An 18,471-nucleotide genomic window follows, 5' to 3' on the forward strand; every position below is an offset into this window, starting at 1 on the left:
TAGAGGAAAATCAGGGATTAAGGATTGCCGCGTTGGAGCCGACTTCTCGTTGAATGTGACCTCGTAGAATGTGGCAACCACTGTATCATGTTTAGTTGTCTTGCTGAATGTTTCTCGCAGTAACATTGTGGGACTTTTAAGCTTCCTTGCCATTAGTTCAATTAGACTTGTTTTGGCGCCTGTGCTTTAATTTTTCATCCTTGCCTTCAGAGTTTGACGTTCATGCACCCATATAATCGGTCACAGTGGTGGTATCTTGGAACATTTGTAAACTTGAGTTAATCTAATCTCACCTTATTGCAGCATGAGCAGTGGCCTCCAATTACACGTACTTGGCCATTTCTCAAAGTCATTAAGCCCCTAATTTCAATAACACGCTTACAAGTTTATGACGGTTCCCGATGTCATACAAGTACAAGCCCTGAACCAACGCGCACTTCAGGGTGACCACGTAGAGAGAGCCGTTCGCTCACGCTTATGTAAGCGCACTGCCCGAGACAGTGACATTTAAAGAATCCCCAAATGAAAACCGTTGCGTCCCACATAGATAAAGCTGTCATTGAGGACGCGCACCAGTGAGGAGCGGCACTGATGTTTCTCGCCGAATCCAAACTACATTCTTCCCAAGGCCGTCCAAAGCTGTCTGCGGCCTGGTTTTCACGTTTCGGTTGTACCAAAGCAGTGCTTCTACTTACTCCTACTGTTTGATGTCGCAAGTGAGTCAGACTTGGACACAGATGCTCTCAAATCATCAGTGTACGTTAGAACTCCCATTTGGTACAAAGTAACAAAGTCCACCTTGTAACGTGTATTTTTACTAGGAGGATACGAATGCAATGTTATTGACAGCCGTACACTTAACACTAAATTACATATTATGATGATAATGCTCTCTCTCTCTTTCTCTCTCTCTCTCTCTCTCTCTCTCTCTCTCTCTCTCTCTCTCTCTCTCTCTCTCTCTCTCTCTCTCTCGCTCTCTCTCCCCCTCACTCACTCTCTGTCTCATAATTTGTCCAGCGTGATCTAGTATCTAGTTTTCATAGACTAAAGAGTTCTTGGAGAATTATAAGGTAAAAATGTTTCTCACGCCTTTAGCTCGCTCTCTCTCCCCCTCACTCACTCTCTGTCTCATAATTTGTCCAGCGTGATCTAGTATCTAATTTTGGACAGCGACTTCCGTGTCTATTATGGTGTTATGAAGAATGCATGTATATACACTTGATGATAAACGGCCTCGTGTAACATCGTTCTCTATGTGGGGTCAAGCAGGCACGTTCCAAAGTTTAAGCGGCTGTTCAAAGTACGGCCTCGAGAGGCTTTCTCTATGTGGTCGCCCTTTCTTTGCAGAGAGCTCTAGTAGTAATCAAAATTCTAAATATTAAAAATTTACTTCCATCCAATATTAGTCTTTTTGTCCCAGCCCCCCCCCCTCCCCCCCAAAAAAAAATCGTCAAGTGTATCTTTTTTTTTATATCAATAATCTCCCCCCCATTCCGGAGTCCAGTACTTTGCAGCGCTCAGAACGCGTGCAGGTTCACTGACAGGTCACAATGGTGAGCCCCACAAGACGCTAGGCTTGTATAACTTTCTTTTCTTTTTTTTGCCCCCACAAGTGACAGCATTTTCATAGCGACACCACGTTCGTAATGCAGAACCTGCATGATACAAATGTTGCATTATCAGACTATTATTACTGACAAATTTCTGGGTGGTAACGAAAGCAGATCTTGATTTTCCGGTCGAGCCTCGGTGTCACATACACTTCCGCCTGCCGCCATAGCCGCCTGTTCGCGTGAAACGTACTCTCAGACCGGGAAAACCCGAATTAATTTATCACAATCATTATTATCATCATCCGGTGCCTTGCCAACTGGCGTGGACGATCATGGACCTCCACTTCACTCTGTCTTGCGTTGCAGCAATGGTGTCTGTTGTTCTTGTTGCTCCTACTCCAAGCCATGTTGTCTTCTTGTCCAGTATCTTTTCCTTCTGTCTGAGAAGTGTCTGCCTCTGCCTCTCTTTCCATCAAACTTGCCTTTTGTTACAATATTCTCCAATGCTTCTTTCCGCATTGTGTGTCCATAGAAATTTGCCTGTCGTTTTCTTATATTATTATTATATTCGTCATAAGCTGTCTTCTGCAATTTGCTTCAACCATGACTTCTTCATTTGTTTTTCTAGCTGCCTATGAGATATGTAGTATACATCTTATGAACCACACCTCTGTCGCCACAATTGTTCTTTCCAGCTATATATTGATTGTCCATGATTCGCACCCGTATAATAGGATTGGCTCGATGTAACTTTTCAGTACTCTTTTTCTCGTTTCCAGTGACAGATTGATGTTTGTGAGTATCTGAATATCACAAACACACGCACACGCACACACACACACATACACACGCACACACACACACACACGCGCGCGCGTGCCACACTCACACATGAGGATATCAACCCGCCCTCATTTCTGAGCCTCACCCAGATTTAGATCCACTCACCGCCACCGGCCATCTGTGAAGATGAGCTAGCTCCGCACGGGGGTATTTTTCTATAAGTTTATTTGTATTCTGCTTTAAAAACCATGTTTTACTGTTTTGTACTTGCTTTGTTGTGTGCGGCCAGCTGTAAGTCTACTTTTGCCTTGGTGAGGTGCCACGAAGGGAGGTCGGGGAAAAAATTGTTGGATGTCTTGTTTGGAAAGTATGTTTTTTGAGGTTCTCACGGACTCTGAAGTCGAAGGGCTTGATGAGTTTTTCGTTGTTTTGGAATTTGTTTATGGCATGGTGTCTGGGTTTGTTTTGAAAATGCAGTCGTGTGCTGGGTTCTCTGGTGTTGAGCTTTGTTTAATTGCTTATCGTAGTGAGAGTTGTGTGCGTCTGAGTGCGAGTGATGGTATGTTTGCCTCGGCCTGGAGGCTCTCCACTGGAGAAGTTTTGTCTTTTGTTTCTGTAGTAGTTTTACGGCGCTCGCAACTGCATAAGGTCATATGAGCGCGTGAAACACAATTTTTTGCATCTAAAATATTTCCTTCGGATCTCTCTTCGAAGTCTAGACTTTCGGTTAAAATGTATCTAATTGTGAAATCTGTGTCGCATTAGACACAGAACGGCTTCTCATCTCCCTGAAGGAGGGTTTTGATGTGTGTCCGATGCGTAATCGAGTAAAAATGACTTCGTCTCTACTAGAGAGGCCCGAAGGATTTTGCGGTCCCAGTTTGGGCTTAATGTTGTAAAGTTTGTTGTTTACTTGTTGTTGTTTTTTCTATGAGTCTCCCACAAACTGGAGGTGTAGTTTTTTACTTTATTGTTAAATTTAAAGCCAGTCTGTCACAGTCTGTGGGAGAGTGTTCGTCGTTGATCCTAAGAGAAGAGATACGAATTCCCTCGCCGGTGATCTACCTGCTCGTTTCCTCGGATGCCCACATGGCTAGGTAGCCATGCGAACACGATACTTTTCTCGGTTTCAGTCAAGGTGTATTTTTTGTTGTAGCCCAACTATTTTGTGGGTGTAGGACAGGAGCGTGTAGTTTGTAAGTGAGTTGATGTAAGACAGAGAGTCAGAAAGGATATAAGGCACATTATGGGACTTTTATACGCTTCCTTACAATCAGTTCAATTATTACACTGTTGTTTTGACGCCTTTGCTTTAATTTTTCGTCCTTGCCTTCAGAGTTTGACGTTCATGCACCCATAATCAGTGGTGGTATCTTTGATCATTTGTAAACTTATAAACATTCTCTTGTTGAAACTGTTTCTGCTTCTAGGGAAAGTTTTACATGTACGATAATAGAACATCTAACTTTATCGGCCATCAGTTGTATTATTGTAAAGTCTGATGATGATTTAGATGTAGACCCCTCTTTCAAGTTTCAAGCCATGCTGCTTGATGTGCTCATGTAGAAACGGGTCGAACTTGGCGTAAAACGTGTGAATTGAATTGCTCCTGTAATACATAAAATACAAAAGTTTCTTCATCTCCTCTGAATGCCAAACCCCGCTCTGAACCCCGCTCTGACTTTGCTTTAATTTTTCGTCCTTGCCTTCAGAGTTTGACGTTCATGCACCCATAATCAGTGGTGGTATCTTTGATCATTTGTAAACTTATAAACATTCTCTTGTTGAAACTGTTTCTGCTACTAGTGAAAGTTTTACATGTACGATAATAGAACATCTAACTTTATCGGCCATCAGTTGTATTATGTCCTCACAAATTGTTTTTGACAAATAAGATGTTTGGCCAGACCCTCTGTTGCCATGCTGCTTGATGTGCTCATGTAGAAACGGGTCGAACTTGGCAATAAGCTCTAACAATCTCATGAAGTTTTATTGTTTGGTGAACCAAAAGTTTCTTCATCTCCTCTGAATGCCAAACCCCGCTCTGAACCCCGCTCTGACTTACATCTACTCAACCTGAAACACTTTATGGTAGAAGGTGCTGCCAAGGAAATGACTGTTTAGAAAGCTCCAAAATCCAATTTATTATAAGTGAAGCTAACCACAACGGAAATTTCTGAGAGGAGTAGCCTACCATAGCCTTACAACTAATTGACGGACGCAAGATTGGAGACAGGTGTGAATTTGAAAGCTATGACTATGAGAAATCTGAGCGAGACAGTCACACTATTGCTAATGAAACCCCCATAACAATATTCCAGGAATATTACAGGTGCACACTTGGATACCATCATCTTGAACGTAAGTTCATTGTTCATCACATTGACTGCACTGAAACTATGATGAAAAGGTTAAGCGGTTCTCGGGGACAAAAGACCAATAACGTATACCTGACTGTCGATGGAAAACCCTCAAGGTATTATCAGAAGTTTTTCAGGACCCAAGGAATTTCTGAGTAGACTGTAAGAACCGCCATCTGTAAGACGACATCAACTGGAACTATTAGTATTAGAAGAATACCCACCGGGGCGGTGCTACTGACTGAAGTGTCTTTAGGCGCCATTCCCAAAAGGGGGACATTAGCATGTTCTTATGCACATATATGCACGGTAGAATTGTAAATGGGCTGATTCACCATTGTCATTGTCAATGTCATGCTCATAATTGTACCTGTACTGCAACAGGAAACTGCTGCTTTTTCTTTCCTATGCCTTACTATGGTTATTTTCCTCTACTTCGTTTTGTATGTTTGTCACACTCTTGTGACCCGCTATTTCCGGGGTGCCTAATTTATAGTCGAAGCAGACTTTGTGCTGTTGAAACTAGAGAAGTGAGCAGTTTAAGCCTGATTCCCTGTAAAGACTTCTCTGTTGACATCCACCCCCTCGTTTAATGCGAGAAAAATTCTGAAATTATGCAGACCGAGCCCAAAAATGTGAAATTATGCGATTCTATTAAATTTTTACAAAGAATGGTAAAGGAAAATAATCAGAAATTATGCAAAAAATGATCAAATTTGGCTAAATTATGCGGGGTGCATAAAACCACGGGTACAGGCTTATATTACCTTATGCAGTTGCGAGTGCCGTAAAACTTCTACTAAAACTATACGGTTCATAGTCCATGATCTGTTTTCAAGAATTTGAGTGAAATTTCTCTGATATCGTTTTACATGTTGATAAAAAACTGCAGCATCGCTTGAATGATTGATTTATTTTGAACAGGGCAACTATTTAATGAAGCAAATAGACTCGTTTTCTGCATATTCTTAGTGCAGGTTTCCCCCCAGGGCGGTGCCACTAACTGAAGTGTCTCTGGGCCATTCCCAAAGGGGGGAACATTTCTCGTTCTAATGCATGGTAGAATTGTAAATGGGATGATCCAACAATGTCATGTTCATCATAACTGTGCCTGAATTACAACAGGGACTGCTGCTTTTTCTTTCCTAATCCTTACTATCGTCATTTCCCTCTACTTCTTTTGTATGTTTGTCACACTCTTGGGACCCGCTATTTCCGGGGTGCCTTGAAATTGAAAGTCAAAAGAGACTTTGTGCTGTTAAAGCTAGAGAGGTGAACAGAGTAAGTCTGATTCCCTGTAAGTCTCTGTTGACATCCACCCCTTGGCGCTCATATATGACCTTTTGCAGTTGCGAGCGCCGTTAAACTTCTACTAAAAGTAAATTAGTGCTGGTTATTTGAGTTTATAGTACTGAAAGGTTTTGTACACAAAGTTGTGATTTTTCTCTCGTGCCAAGCGAAACAATAGCAGTTTTTCTAGGTAATAAAAGGTCTGATTAGCATGATAGTCTTCTTTTACACAACATGGTGCTTTCTTTTGATGTACACGTATTGGAAGGGAAATGACCTGTTAAAGAAGATCAAACATTGTAGCTGAAAGTCAGTCATCAAGCTTTCCATTTTCTTTGCCATCTTCTTTAAGTTTTCTGACTTTGTCGTTTCAGTGGAAGAGATTGTTCAAGCTTTGTTTTGTCGCTTCATCCCCTGTCCTGTTAGCAGAACACAACGAATATTTGTCCTTTTTTGGATGGTGGAAGGCAAGGTTCTTGATCTGAAAACTCTGGAATATGTGCTGAAACTTGTTCTATTGCTCCACTAACATTCTAACTTTCTGTAATTATGTGGTAAGTTCAGGCTTGAGTGCAGGTCCTTTTAACTCGAAGATGACATACAACTAAGGCGATTCAGTGCACACAAGGCGATGCAGTGCACAGTACAAGGAGCACCGCAATGTCAAGGGCAGGGAAGTTTTTGTTCCTACCAAACTGAAGACAATCACAAAACTTACAAAAGTAAAACAGTCATATCATGTGACTATTCGAGTAGACTGGATATTTCTTGGACAAAGAGAAACTATCAGTGAACTCGTGTTGAATGTTCGTAGGGATTTAGAAACTGACTAAATCTTTTGCATAATCGTGGAGACACCCACGCTGTTCATTTTGTTGTTGTTTTTGTTGTGTTTTTACATCACCAAAACCAAAATAAGTAAGTTTGGCATCTCGAGTTGATAGTGGTTGGCGGGTGCTCTGGTGTGGTAGCTCCTTCTTTCTTATCAAACATCTATCGTCCTTATCTCCCCTCCTTCTTTTTTATGTTTGTTACTCTCATGTTTGTTACTCTCTTGTTATACCTCTAATCTTCTGGCGCTGTTGCGAGCGCCGTAAAACCTCTCCGTAAAACCTCTACTAAAACAAATAAACCTCTTTAACAATCAAGAATGTAATCCCATACGATATGAATGGGTTGAATTTTATGAATAAATCGTAGAAATTGTCGTATAATATGGCAATGTTAGTACTAAGAGTGACTTTGCTTTGCTTTGCTTTGCTTTGCTCATGAATTGAAGTGAAACAGGGTACAGATGATCGAAACATACCATCCTTAACTGTATTTGTTACACTAATGTGCTATTCCCAGATCGAGATAGGTCACAAGCTGACCTAAATTTTGGTACAGTATGAAGGGTTTGTTTGTATGAATGAATGAGGTGTAGAAACCTTGCGCCTTTGTAGTCTCTGACAGCAAATGTTCCCATACAATCGTTGTACGGTTGTTACAATGTAAGATAACGTGGGGCAAAGAAACATCTTCAAAATACATTATTAGCGTAAACGCAAAGCCTTAAAAATATAGGTAGATAATTCGCTAAAGAATAATTTTTTCATGAACTCATTTTTTGTAAACAAAAGAATGGTTTTGAAAACTCAACGTTTTTAAAAATCTTTAGTTCTAATTGTAGCTGTATTATTAGTGGTATTCATCAGTTCATGTCCTATTATCATCATCATCACTCTGCGCCCCTCGGGGACTCATGCATGTAGATCAAGTTTCATTTGTCAGTGCGATCACTCATCATTTCATTCCGTTCTACATCACCGTCTTGTGTTTTCCATTTCATTTCAGTTGATGTCGTCATCACTTGTAACCCCGTTGAATTATTAAAAGTTTATTGATGTTATCCGACAAGTGATGAGTCATTCTTTATGACGATATCAAAGCAGCTTCGTGAGCGTTTCCGTTTATACCTGAATCCGCCATTTTCCTGCACGTATATCCGCCGTCCGTTGCTTCGCCACCGCCGAAATACTGAGTGCCGAGGTGCGCTTGTCGCCGACTTCACAAACCGTGCCTTACCCTCCACAATGGTCATTGTCTCTTGCCCTGCGCCTGGCTGCATGTATACAACGCTGGACGAGGACCCCCGCGTGGTCTCTGCATTGCTGAACATACATGCCTTGTCCCATCAAAGTCAAACTGCAGCTTCTTCAAGAGAGCCGAAACTCGAGAGGCCAAGGATTCATATTGGCGTCAACCAAGAAACGTGGAATGCCTTTGGCCGGAGATGGGAAGCCTTCAGGAATGGATCTGCCATCAACGACTCTTCCGCCGCAACCCAACTCTTCCAATGTTGCAGCGAAACTCTGGGTGACCTACTGCTCTTGCAGTCTCAACAAAGTCCTTGAGGCGATGCGGAAGCTCGCTGTCATTCCTACAGCCAAAGGAGTTCTACTAGCTGAGCTAATGCAGATGAAGCAAAGCCCGGATGAAAACTTCCGTATGTTTGCTGCTAGGGTGAAGGGCAAAGCTGAGACCTGTGCATTCACAGTCTTCACTCAGTGCCAGTGTGGCAAGTCTGTCTATGCTGACTACACAGAGGACGCCTCCCGGGGCGTCTTACTGGCAGGAATTGCCGACATTGACATTCGTCGAGAAGCCCTCAGTGCAAGTGCAGATGGCATCCAGTCCAAGTCGGTGAATGATGTCATCGCCTTCGTTGAAAGCGAGAGAAGGCCTGCAATGCCACCCCACTGTCCACGTTCTCTGCAATGTCTAGCTTCAAGAAGAGCATGGCCCAGGCACCAGCAACAGACGAGCGGACACAGACCATCCCATGCCCTGACTACGGACAGAAGTTCCGCCGCTACAAACAGAAGAGTGGCGTGTGGAACACGAAGCCCCACAAACTATGCCTAGACTGCTGGCGTGGGAAGCGGCGCCGCCCTGCACAACCCCGGGAGAAACCTACCGGACAGAACATTTTGGTCTCTATGGGTGATCAGATCTCCCAGGTGTCGGCCGTCACCCTGCAACACAAGATCTTCACCAAGGGCGAGTGGCGGCGGGCCCAGTTCTCAAAACACCCTACAGTACAGTTTGAACTTGAGATCCATCAGCGTAAACCCATCCGGACTACCACAGTGGTAGGGCTAGCAGACACCGGGGCCCAGTCCAACCTGTGGGGTCTCCAGGACTTCGAGAGAGCGGGTTTTGCTGTCAAGGATCCTTACACTGTCCGCATGGATATCAGCCCCATTTCCAGTGGTCAGCACCAGTGCTGCAATAAAGGCAGCCATGCTAGGACCCTCAACGCTGGCTGCACAGATCATCAGGTCACGGAAGGTTCACCTTCCTGCAACTGCCCCCAGAGGTCATCCGTTCCCGATCGTCCCCCATCGCTCCCATTCGCTCCCATTCGCTCCAACCGCGGACTACAACGAGAAAATGTGGGAATTGTTGTTGAAGATGTATGCAAACTCAACATTTAATACCTGGCCCCATCGTCCCCTTCCCTGCATGACAGGTCCCCCCATTGAGATCCATATTGATGATTCAGCCACCCCACGTACATGTAACACTGCAGCACCAGTCCAATGCACTGGCAAAGGCGTGTGTATGAGGACCTCCTACGTGATGAGGCCCTGGACGTCATTGAGAGGGTCCCCTATGGTGAACCAGTGACTTGGTGTTATCGCATGGTCGTTACCAGGAAACACGATGGGTCCCCGAGGCGTACAGTGGACCTCTGTCCACTCAACAAATTCTGTAAACGGGAGACCTTTGCCGCCGAGGCCCCGTTCCTCCTAGCTCGACGTGTGCCAGGGAACACGTGGAAGACAGTTACAGATGCATGGAATGGGTACAACAGTGTTCCATTGAGAGAATATGACCGCCACTTGACCACCTTTATTACACCTTTTGGCCGGTGGCGGTATACCCGAGCCCCTCAGGGCTACCTGTCATCAGGTGACGGTTACAATCGCCGCTTCGACCAGATATTGGCTGATTTCGAACGAAAGGAGAGGTGTGTCGACGATATGATTCACTGTGACAAAGATCTGGAGGAGCATTGGTGGAGGACCATCGACTTCCTGACACTGGTGGGCAGAGCAGGCATTGTTCTGAATCCAGACAAATTTCAGTTTGCTCGACGAGATGTCAAATTTGCAGGGTTCCATGTCTCAGAACATACTAAAGCCCCTCCCAAAATACCTGGAAGCCATTCAATCCTCCCCCACCCCAAAGAACACCACTGACATCTGTAGCTGGTTTGGCCTTGTGAACCAAGTGGCTAACTATGCTCAACTACGAGACGTCATGGCTCCCTTTCGACCCTTCCTGAGCCCAAAGTACAAGTTCTTCTGGACTCCTGTGTTGGACCAGGCCTTCAGTGATTCCAAGCAAGCCATCGTAGATGCAATCCGCCTTGGCGTCGAGATATTCGACACCTCCAAACCTACTTGCCTCCGCCCAGATTGGTCTTCACGAGGGATTGGCGATTTCCTCCTCCAGCAGCATTGTTCTTGCACCACTGGTATGCCAGACTGTTGCCAAGATGGCTGGAAGATCACACTGGCAGGATCCCGCTTCCTTAAGGCTCTGAACAGCGCCACGCACCCATTGAAGGCGAGGCTTTAGCGATTGCCTGGGGCCTAGAGAAGACACGGTACTTCACCCAAGGCTGCCCCAACCTCATCGTGATTGCGAACCATAAGCCACTCACAAAGATCTTCGGAGATCGCACCCTCGATGAGATCTCAAACTCCCGCCTCTTCCGCCTGAAGCAGCGCACCCTGCCTTGGCATTTTTGCATCGCCCACTTACCGGGAAAAACAAACTCTGCAGCAGACGCCACTTCTCGTCATCCCTGTGCATATACAGAAGCATCACCCGAAGACTGCTCTGAATTCTTATTAATTGCATCCATATGTCAGAACGCAGAGGGGCTCACCTCCATCCCCTGGTCTCGGATGGCACAGGAGAAAAAAGCGGACTCTGTAAGTCCCAAGTGATGACGGCAATATCGGAGGGATTTGTCCACGACAACCCATCAATCTCATCCTTGATGCGATATAAGGACTCCCTGTACATCCTAGATGGTGTGGTCATGTACAACGATCGTGTGGTGGTGCCATCATCCCATCGACCGTCGATCTTTGAGGGACTGCATTCTGCACATCAGGGCGTATCAGCAATTGAACTACGGGCCCAAGCCATCGTCTTCTGGCCGGGTATCACCAACGACATCCAATCCACAAGGACAAAATGTCGTGAGTGCAACCGGAACGCTTCATCCCAGGCTCCACTGCCGTCTGAACCAGCAATCCCGCCATCCACCCCTTTCGAACAGATCTTCGCTGACTTCTTCGAGTTCGGTGGCCACCACTACCTCATTGTTTGCGACCGTCTTACCGGATGGTCAGAAATATTTTCTACACCCTCAGGAAGCCCTCACTCAGGGGCCGGAGGCCTGATAGCATGTCTCAGATCGTTCTTCACCACCTTCGGCGTCCCTGAGGAGCTCTCCTGTGACGGGGGCCCTGAGTTCACAGCAAGCGCTAGCGGTGAATTCCTTCAGCGTTGGGGAGTGAGGTAGCGCCTGTCCTCAGCGTACCACCCCCAATCCAATGGCCGTGCCGAAGTTGCAGTGAAGAGTGCCAAGAGGCTTCTCCGATCTAATGTGGGCCCAACAGGGACATTGGACAACGACCACCTACTGCATGCCATGCTCCAGCTGCGCAATACTCCCGATCCCGACTGCAATGTGTCACCAGCCCAGATCATCTTCGGACGCCCCATCCGTGATGCCTTTTCCTTCACTAACAGACTGGAAAAGTTCTCTAATCCGGCCATCAATACCCTATGGCGAGAGGCCTGGGCATTAAAAGAGGCTGCTCTCCGAGCACGTTACACCAGAACTGCAGAGACATTAAATGAACTTGTCAAAGCTCTCCCACCCCTGTCCCCAGGTGACAGATGCTTCGTACAGAACCAAACTGGAAATGCGCCTAAAAAATGGGACCGCACAGAGCTGGTGACTAAAGTGTTGGACCACAACCAGTACATTGCCAAAATTGATGGCTCTGGACGTTTCACTAGACGCAACAGACGCTTCCTCAGAGCCTTCAAACTGGCAACGACTGAAACCGAACGAGCCCCTCCTAGGCAGTCGCCCACCATTCAAGAGACAGCAGCGGTTCCCTCTCCATATATATATATATATCCCCCCCCCCAGCCCCATCAACGCTCCCGCTGCATCCGATGTGACACAGGAGGGCACCCCATGCCCCCTTCCGCACCCTTTCCTGAAACCGCTATCCCAGGTCCCTCGTCGTCTCCTTCTACCATGTCAGAAGCACCGAACACCCCCGTCGTGCCAGAAGTGACTACCCCCACCGGGCAAGAAGCAGCCCCTTCCAGAACCCACAGGGCCTTGCAACGTCTCATGCCACACAATAAGCCAGGACTCAAACCTCTTGAGACTAATGAGAGGCCGAAAACCTCTTGAGACTAATGAGAGGCCGTGAACTTGGGGTTAGTGTTATTGATCAGTTTGATCAGTTCATGTCCTATCATCATCATCATCATCACTCTGCGCCCCTCGGGGACTCATGCGTGTAGATCTACATGTAGTTTCATTTGTCAGTGCGACCATTCATCATTTGAGAGGCAGCGCGGTTGAATCAGGCTCTCGTCAAAATAATCAAAGTGAAGAAACTTGCTTTTTTCGTCAGGTTTGTGAATTATTTTCAAATTTTTGTTTTTTGGCTCAACACCTTTCATGCCCATTAAAGAACTCATTTGTGTGTGGATTTTGATGAAAAACGTTAATTAAAGGCACAAAAAATGGAAATGTTCAGTTACCACTCACTCTTAAGCTGTGGAAATAACTAATCTTTGGCGGCCATTTTCTCACTAACTTTTTCTCTGAAAACAGGTGACCCCCACCTCCTTCGTTAACAAATATCTCGACTTGTATTCAAGATAAATTGATATTTTGTTCATCCAAATAAAGACAATGGAACAAGCTTTAAAATGATACCAATAACTCTACATGCCCAAACATTGACGAGAGCCTGATTCCACCACGCTGCATCACATTTCATTCCGTTCTACATCACCGTCTTGTGTTTTCCATTTCATTTCAGTTGATTTCGTCATCACTTGTAACCCTGTTGAATTATTGAAAGTTCATTGATGTTGTCCGCCATTCTTTACTAATATATTGATGCTCTGTATACTTAGTTCGAGCAAATGCGTCTTACGGAACCTTTCTCCAGACACACATACATTATGATGAAAGTAAAGTGTTCTATCCATCCACTGTCAGGTCTTTCTGCCTGCCACAGCTTCACCAGAGCCCCATCAGCCAGCAACATGTTAAGGTTACCAAGGTCGGCCTTCACGGCTAGCGTAAAGCCCACGTGACATGACGTCACACCGTAGCTCACCCGAACCCAGAAAACCTCTACTCTGTTCTGTTTCCATCTCCCAGGACGAGGACCAAGGGGTTGGACTTTGGGAGACAAAAAAAAAAGGTTAGTAAAAAATGTTTTTTTCTAAAATTTTGTCCCATGCCCGTTCTATGCATTATTCGACGCCATCGTTGAAATTTGCTGACTTAGTGAAAAACAAAACTGACAAAATGAGTTAGTGCATGTTGTTAAAACTAAAACAAAGCAAAAGCAGGGACAACATTTTATATACATAAAATTTGAAAGTACATGAATTCGAACTAACACAGGTTACCTAACACGGTTATTTTGAACAGTTGTATTTTTAAAAATTCTAACATCCTCTGCTCCAAATGAGTCACGAGGCGGGCATTTTCCCACATTCCCACTCCCTAGTGGAGCAACCAAATTTAGTTTCTTCGTCACCATAGTCAAAAATGTCCTACATGTGTGCGCTCAGTCTCATCTACCGGTGACATTTGTTAGGTGTTATATTCTACTCCTGGAGGACAGATCAAAGAGAAAAGAACACATATTATCTAAAGCCAGTCAAGAAGAAAAAGAAGAAGAGGAGGAGGAGGAGAAAACATAAGATAACATAAGGATGTAGGTGTAAAATGACACTTATTAAATAATATTGTTTCAAAGTATAGGAAAATCCTGATATCAATGATTAATCAGGGGAATTTTTTTTTTACTGTTTCTAAGTAAAAAGTAAACCTCATTATTTCCCAAAATAGCTCCACCCGACCTTCCCGAAAAACCTGTTGTCCTGATAACTAAAAAAAAATGTGTATGTATTGTTGTCCTACTAACTGAAAAACATTTATTACATTTGCATTGACTACCAAGACGGGTCAAGGTTCAGTTCCCCTTTGAACAATGACCCATCATGACATCAAATACCATAACAAATTGAGTAATAAAAACTAGCCCATGCCCAGAAAAACAAAAAACAACAACAATCCCCAAGTTTACAAATCAATCTTGCCTATCTCCTTCAACTCTGTCTAAACGCCACGACATCCCCCCCCATCTGTTTACATACACACACACACACACACACACACACACACACACACACACACACACACACACACACACACACACACACACGGCATGCACTTAGATAAAATGTCAGTGGCAAATAAACATCTGTATTTGTTCCCATTATGACAATAAGCCACAAAAGCTTACAGGAAAGTTATATTTGACTGGCCTTGGATAAAGAGAATAACAAAAATAGAGGGTTAGTGTTAGCTTAGCGATATAATCAGAAACCACATTTTACTGAGACTGGCACACTACCTTTTACTGTTTTGTACTTGCTTTGTTGTGTGCGGCCAGCTGTAAGTCTACTTTTGCCTTGGTGAGGTGCCACGAAGGGAGGTCGGGGAAAAAATTGTTGGATGTCTTGTTTGGAAAGTATGTTTTTTGAGGTTCTCACAGACTCTGAGGTCGAAGGGCTTGATGAGTTTTTCGTTGTTTTGGAATTTGTTTATGGCATGGTGTCTGGGTTTGTTTTGAAAATGCAGTCGTGTGCTGGGTTCTCTGGTGTTGAGCTTTGTTTAATTGCTTATCGTAGTGAGAGTTGTGTACGTCTGAGTGCGAGTGATGGTATGTTTGCCTCGGCCTGGAGGCTCTCCACTGGAAGAAGTTTTGTCTTTTGTTTCTGTAGTATATTTCCTACTCTCTTCGAAGTCTAGACTTTCGGTTAAAATGTATCTAATTGTGAAATCTGTGTCGCATTAGACACAGAACGGCTTCTCATCTCCCTGAAGGAGGTTTTGATGTGTGTCCGATGCGTAATCGAGTAAAAATGACTTCGTCTCTACTAGAGAGGCCCGAAGGATTTTGCGGTCCCAGTTTGGGCTTAATGTTGTAAAGTTTGTTGTTTACTTGTTGTTGTTTTTTCTATGAGTCTCCCACAAACTGGAGGTGTAGTTTTTTACTTTATTGTTAAATTTAAAGCCAGTCTGTCACAGTCTGTGGGAGAGTGTTGGTCGTTGATCCTAAGAGAAGGGATAGGAATTCCCTCGCCAGGTGATCTACCTGCTCGTTTCCTCGGATGCCCACATGGCTAGGTAGCCATGCGAACACGATACTTTTCTCGGTTTCAGTCAAGGCGTATTTTTTGTTGTAGCCCAACTATTTTTTGGGTGTAGGACAGGAGCGTGTAGTTTGTAAGTGAGTTGATGTAAGACAGAGAGTCAGAAAGGATATAAGGCACATTATGGGACTTTTATACGCTTCCTTACAATCAGTTCAATTATTACACTGTTGTTTTGACGCCTTTGCTTTAATTGTTCGTCCTTGCCTTCAGAGTTTGACGTTCATGCACCCATAATCAGTGGTGGTATCTTTGACCATTTGTAAACTTATAAACATTCTCTTGTTGAAACTGTTTCTGCTACTAGTAAAAGTAATACATGTACTTAGATCCATGAGTCCCCAAAGATGTGGAATTGCAGTAAATTATTGTAAAGTCTGATGATGATTTAGATGTAGACCCCTCTTTCAAGTTTCAAGCCTGGATTGTGTAACGCAAAAAATGCAAGAAGGCCATATTCGTTGCTTGTAAAACGTGTGAATTGAATTGCTCCTGCAATACATAAAATACAGTCACTTTGTGGAAGAAACAGGCTCATGCGAGTATGGCAATTATAAGAAAAACTAGGATAAAGCCAGAAGAGAATAATTCTGTTGCAGTTGGTTCTTTTCGTAGAATCTATAACGATGAGAGTGATTGTTCAGCATGTGAAACATCGGGTGTCGAGTCCATTGGTGTACCTGAGTAGGCCTACCCAGCTTGTTTGATGTCATCGATAATAGAACATCTAACTTTATCGGCCATCAGTTGTATTATGTCCTCACAAATTGTTTTTGACAAATAAGATGTTTGGCCAGACCCTCTGTTGCCATGCTGCTTGATGTGCTCATGTAGAAACGGGTCGAACTTGGCAATAATCTCTAACAATCTCATGAAATTTTATTGTTTGGTGAACCAAAAGTTTCTTCATCTCTCTGAATGCCAAACCCCGCTCTGAACCCCGCTCTGACTTACATCTACTCAACCTGAAACACTTTATGGTAGAAGGTGCTGCCAAGGAAATGACTGTTTAGAAAGCTCCAAAATCCAATTTATTATAAGTGAAGCTAACCACAACGGAAATTTCTGAGAGGAGTAGCCTACCTTAGCCTTACAACTAATTGACGGACGCAAGATTGGAGACAGGTGTGAATTTGAAAGCTATGACTATGAGAAATCTGGGCGAGACAGTCACACTATTGCTAATGAAACACCCAAAACAATATTCCAGGAATATTACAGTTGCACACTTGGATACCATCATCTTGAACGTAAGTTCATTGTTCATCACATTGACTGCACTGAAACTATGATGAAAAGGTTAAGCGGTTCTCGGGGACAAAAGACCAATAACGTGTACCTGACTGTCGATGGAAAACCCTCAAGGTATTATCAGAAGTTTTTCAGGACCCAAGGAATTTCTGAGTAGACTGTAAGAACCGCCATCTGTAAGACGACATCAACTGGAACTATTAGTATTAGAAGAATACCCACCGGGGCGGTGCTGCTGACTGAAGTGTCTTTAGGCGCCATTCCCAAAAGGGGGACATTAGCATGTTCTTATGCACATACGCACGGTAGAATTGTAAATGGGCTGATTCACCATTGTCATTGTCAATGTCATGCTCATAATTGTACCTGTACTGCAACAGGAAACTGCTGCTTTTTCTTTCCTATGCCTTACTATGGTTATTTTCCTCTACTTCGTTTTTGTATGTTTGTCACACTCTTGTGACCCGCTATTTCTGGGGTGCCTAATTTATAGTCGAAGCAGACTTTGTGCTGTTGAAACTAGAGAAGTGAGCAGTTTAAGCCTGATTCCCTGTAAAGACTTCTCTGTTGACATTCACCCCCTCGTTTTATGCGAGAAAAATTCTGAAATTATGCAGACCGAGCCCAAAAATGTGAAATTATGCGATTCTATTAAATTTTTACAAAGAATGGTAAAGGAAAATAATTAGAAATTATGCAAAAAATGATCAAATTTGGCTAAATTATGCGGGGTGCATAAAACCACGGGTACAGGCTTATATTACCTTATGCAGTTGCGAGTGCCGTGAAACCTCTACTAAAATTAAACGGTTCATAGTCCATGATCTGTTTCCAAGAATTTGAGTGAAATTTCTCTGATATCGTTTTACATGTTGATAGAAAACTGCAGCCTCGCTTGAATGGTTGATTTATTTTGAACAGGGCAACTATTTAATGAAGCAAATAGACTCGTTTTCTGCATATTCTTAGTGCAGGTTCCCCCCAGGGCGGTGCCACTAACTGAAGTGTCTCTGGGCCATTCCCAAAGGGGGGGGGGGGGGAACATTTTTCGTTCTAATGCATGGTAGAATTGTAAATGGGATGATCCAACAATGTCATGCTCATCATAACTGTGCCTGAATTACAACAGGGACTGCTGCTTTTTCTTTCCTAATCCTTACTTTCGTCATTTTCCTCTACTTCTTTTGTATATTTGTCACACTCTTGGGACCCGCTATTTCCGGGGTGCCTTGAAATTGAAAGTCAAAACAGACTTTGTGCTGTTAAAGCTAGAGAGGTGAACAGAGTAAGTCTGATTCCCTGTAAGTCTCTGTTGACATCCATCCCTTGGCGCTCATATATGACCTTATGCAGTTGCGAGCGCCGTAAAACTTCTACTAAAAGTGAATTAGTGCTGGTTATTTGAGTTTATAGTACTGAAAGGTTTTGTACACAAAGTTGTGATTTTTCTCTCGTGCCAAGCGAAACAATAGCAGTTTTTCTAGGTAATAAAAGGTCTGATTAGCATGATAGTCTTCTTTTACACAACATGGTGCTTTCTTTTGATGTACACGTATTGGAAGGGAAATGACCTGTTAAAGAAGATCAAACATTGTAGCTGAAAGTCAGTCATCAAGCTTTCCATTTTCTTTGCCATCTTCTTTAAGTTTTCTGACTCTGACGTTTCAGTGGAAGAAATT

The 18,471-nt window shown here is 43.8% G+C and overlaps 1 protein-coding gene across 1 annotated transcript; it reads left to right on the forward strand.

The window, feature by feature from the left end:
• The first annotated feature begins 10,904 nt into the window (after positions 1-10,904).
• LOC106012008 (uncharacterized protein K02A2.6) lies at positions 10,905-11,573 on the forward strand. The gene has a single exon (XM_013083550.1). It carries the CDS (start codon positions 10,905-10,907, stop codon positions 11,571-11,573), a length of 669 nt encoding a protein of 222 aa, XP_012939004.1.
• The last annotated feature ends 6,898 nt before the right edge of the window (positions 11,574-18,471 follow it).

This window comes from Aplysia californica, unplaced genomic scaffold (assembly GCF_000002075.1).
Source record: "Aplysia californica isolate F4 #8 unplaced genomic scaffold, AplCal3.0 scaffold00241, whole genome shotgun sequence".
Taxonomy (NCBI): domain Eukaryota; kingdom Metazoa; phylum Mollusca; class Gastropoda; order Aplysiida; family Aplysiidae; genus Aplysia; species Aplysia californica.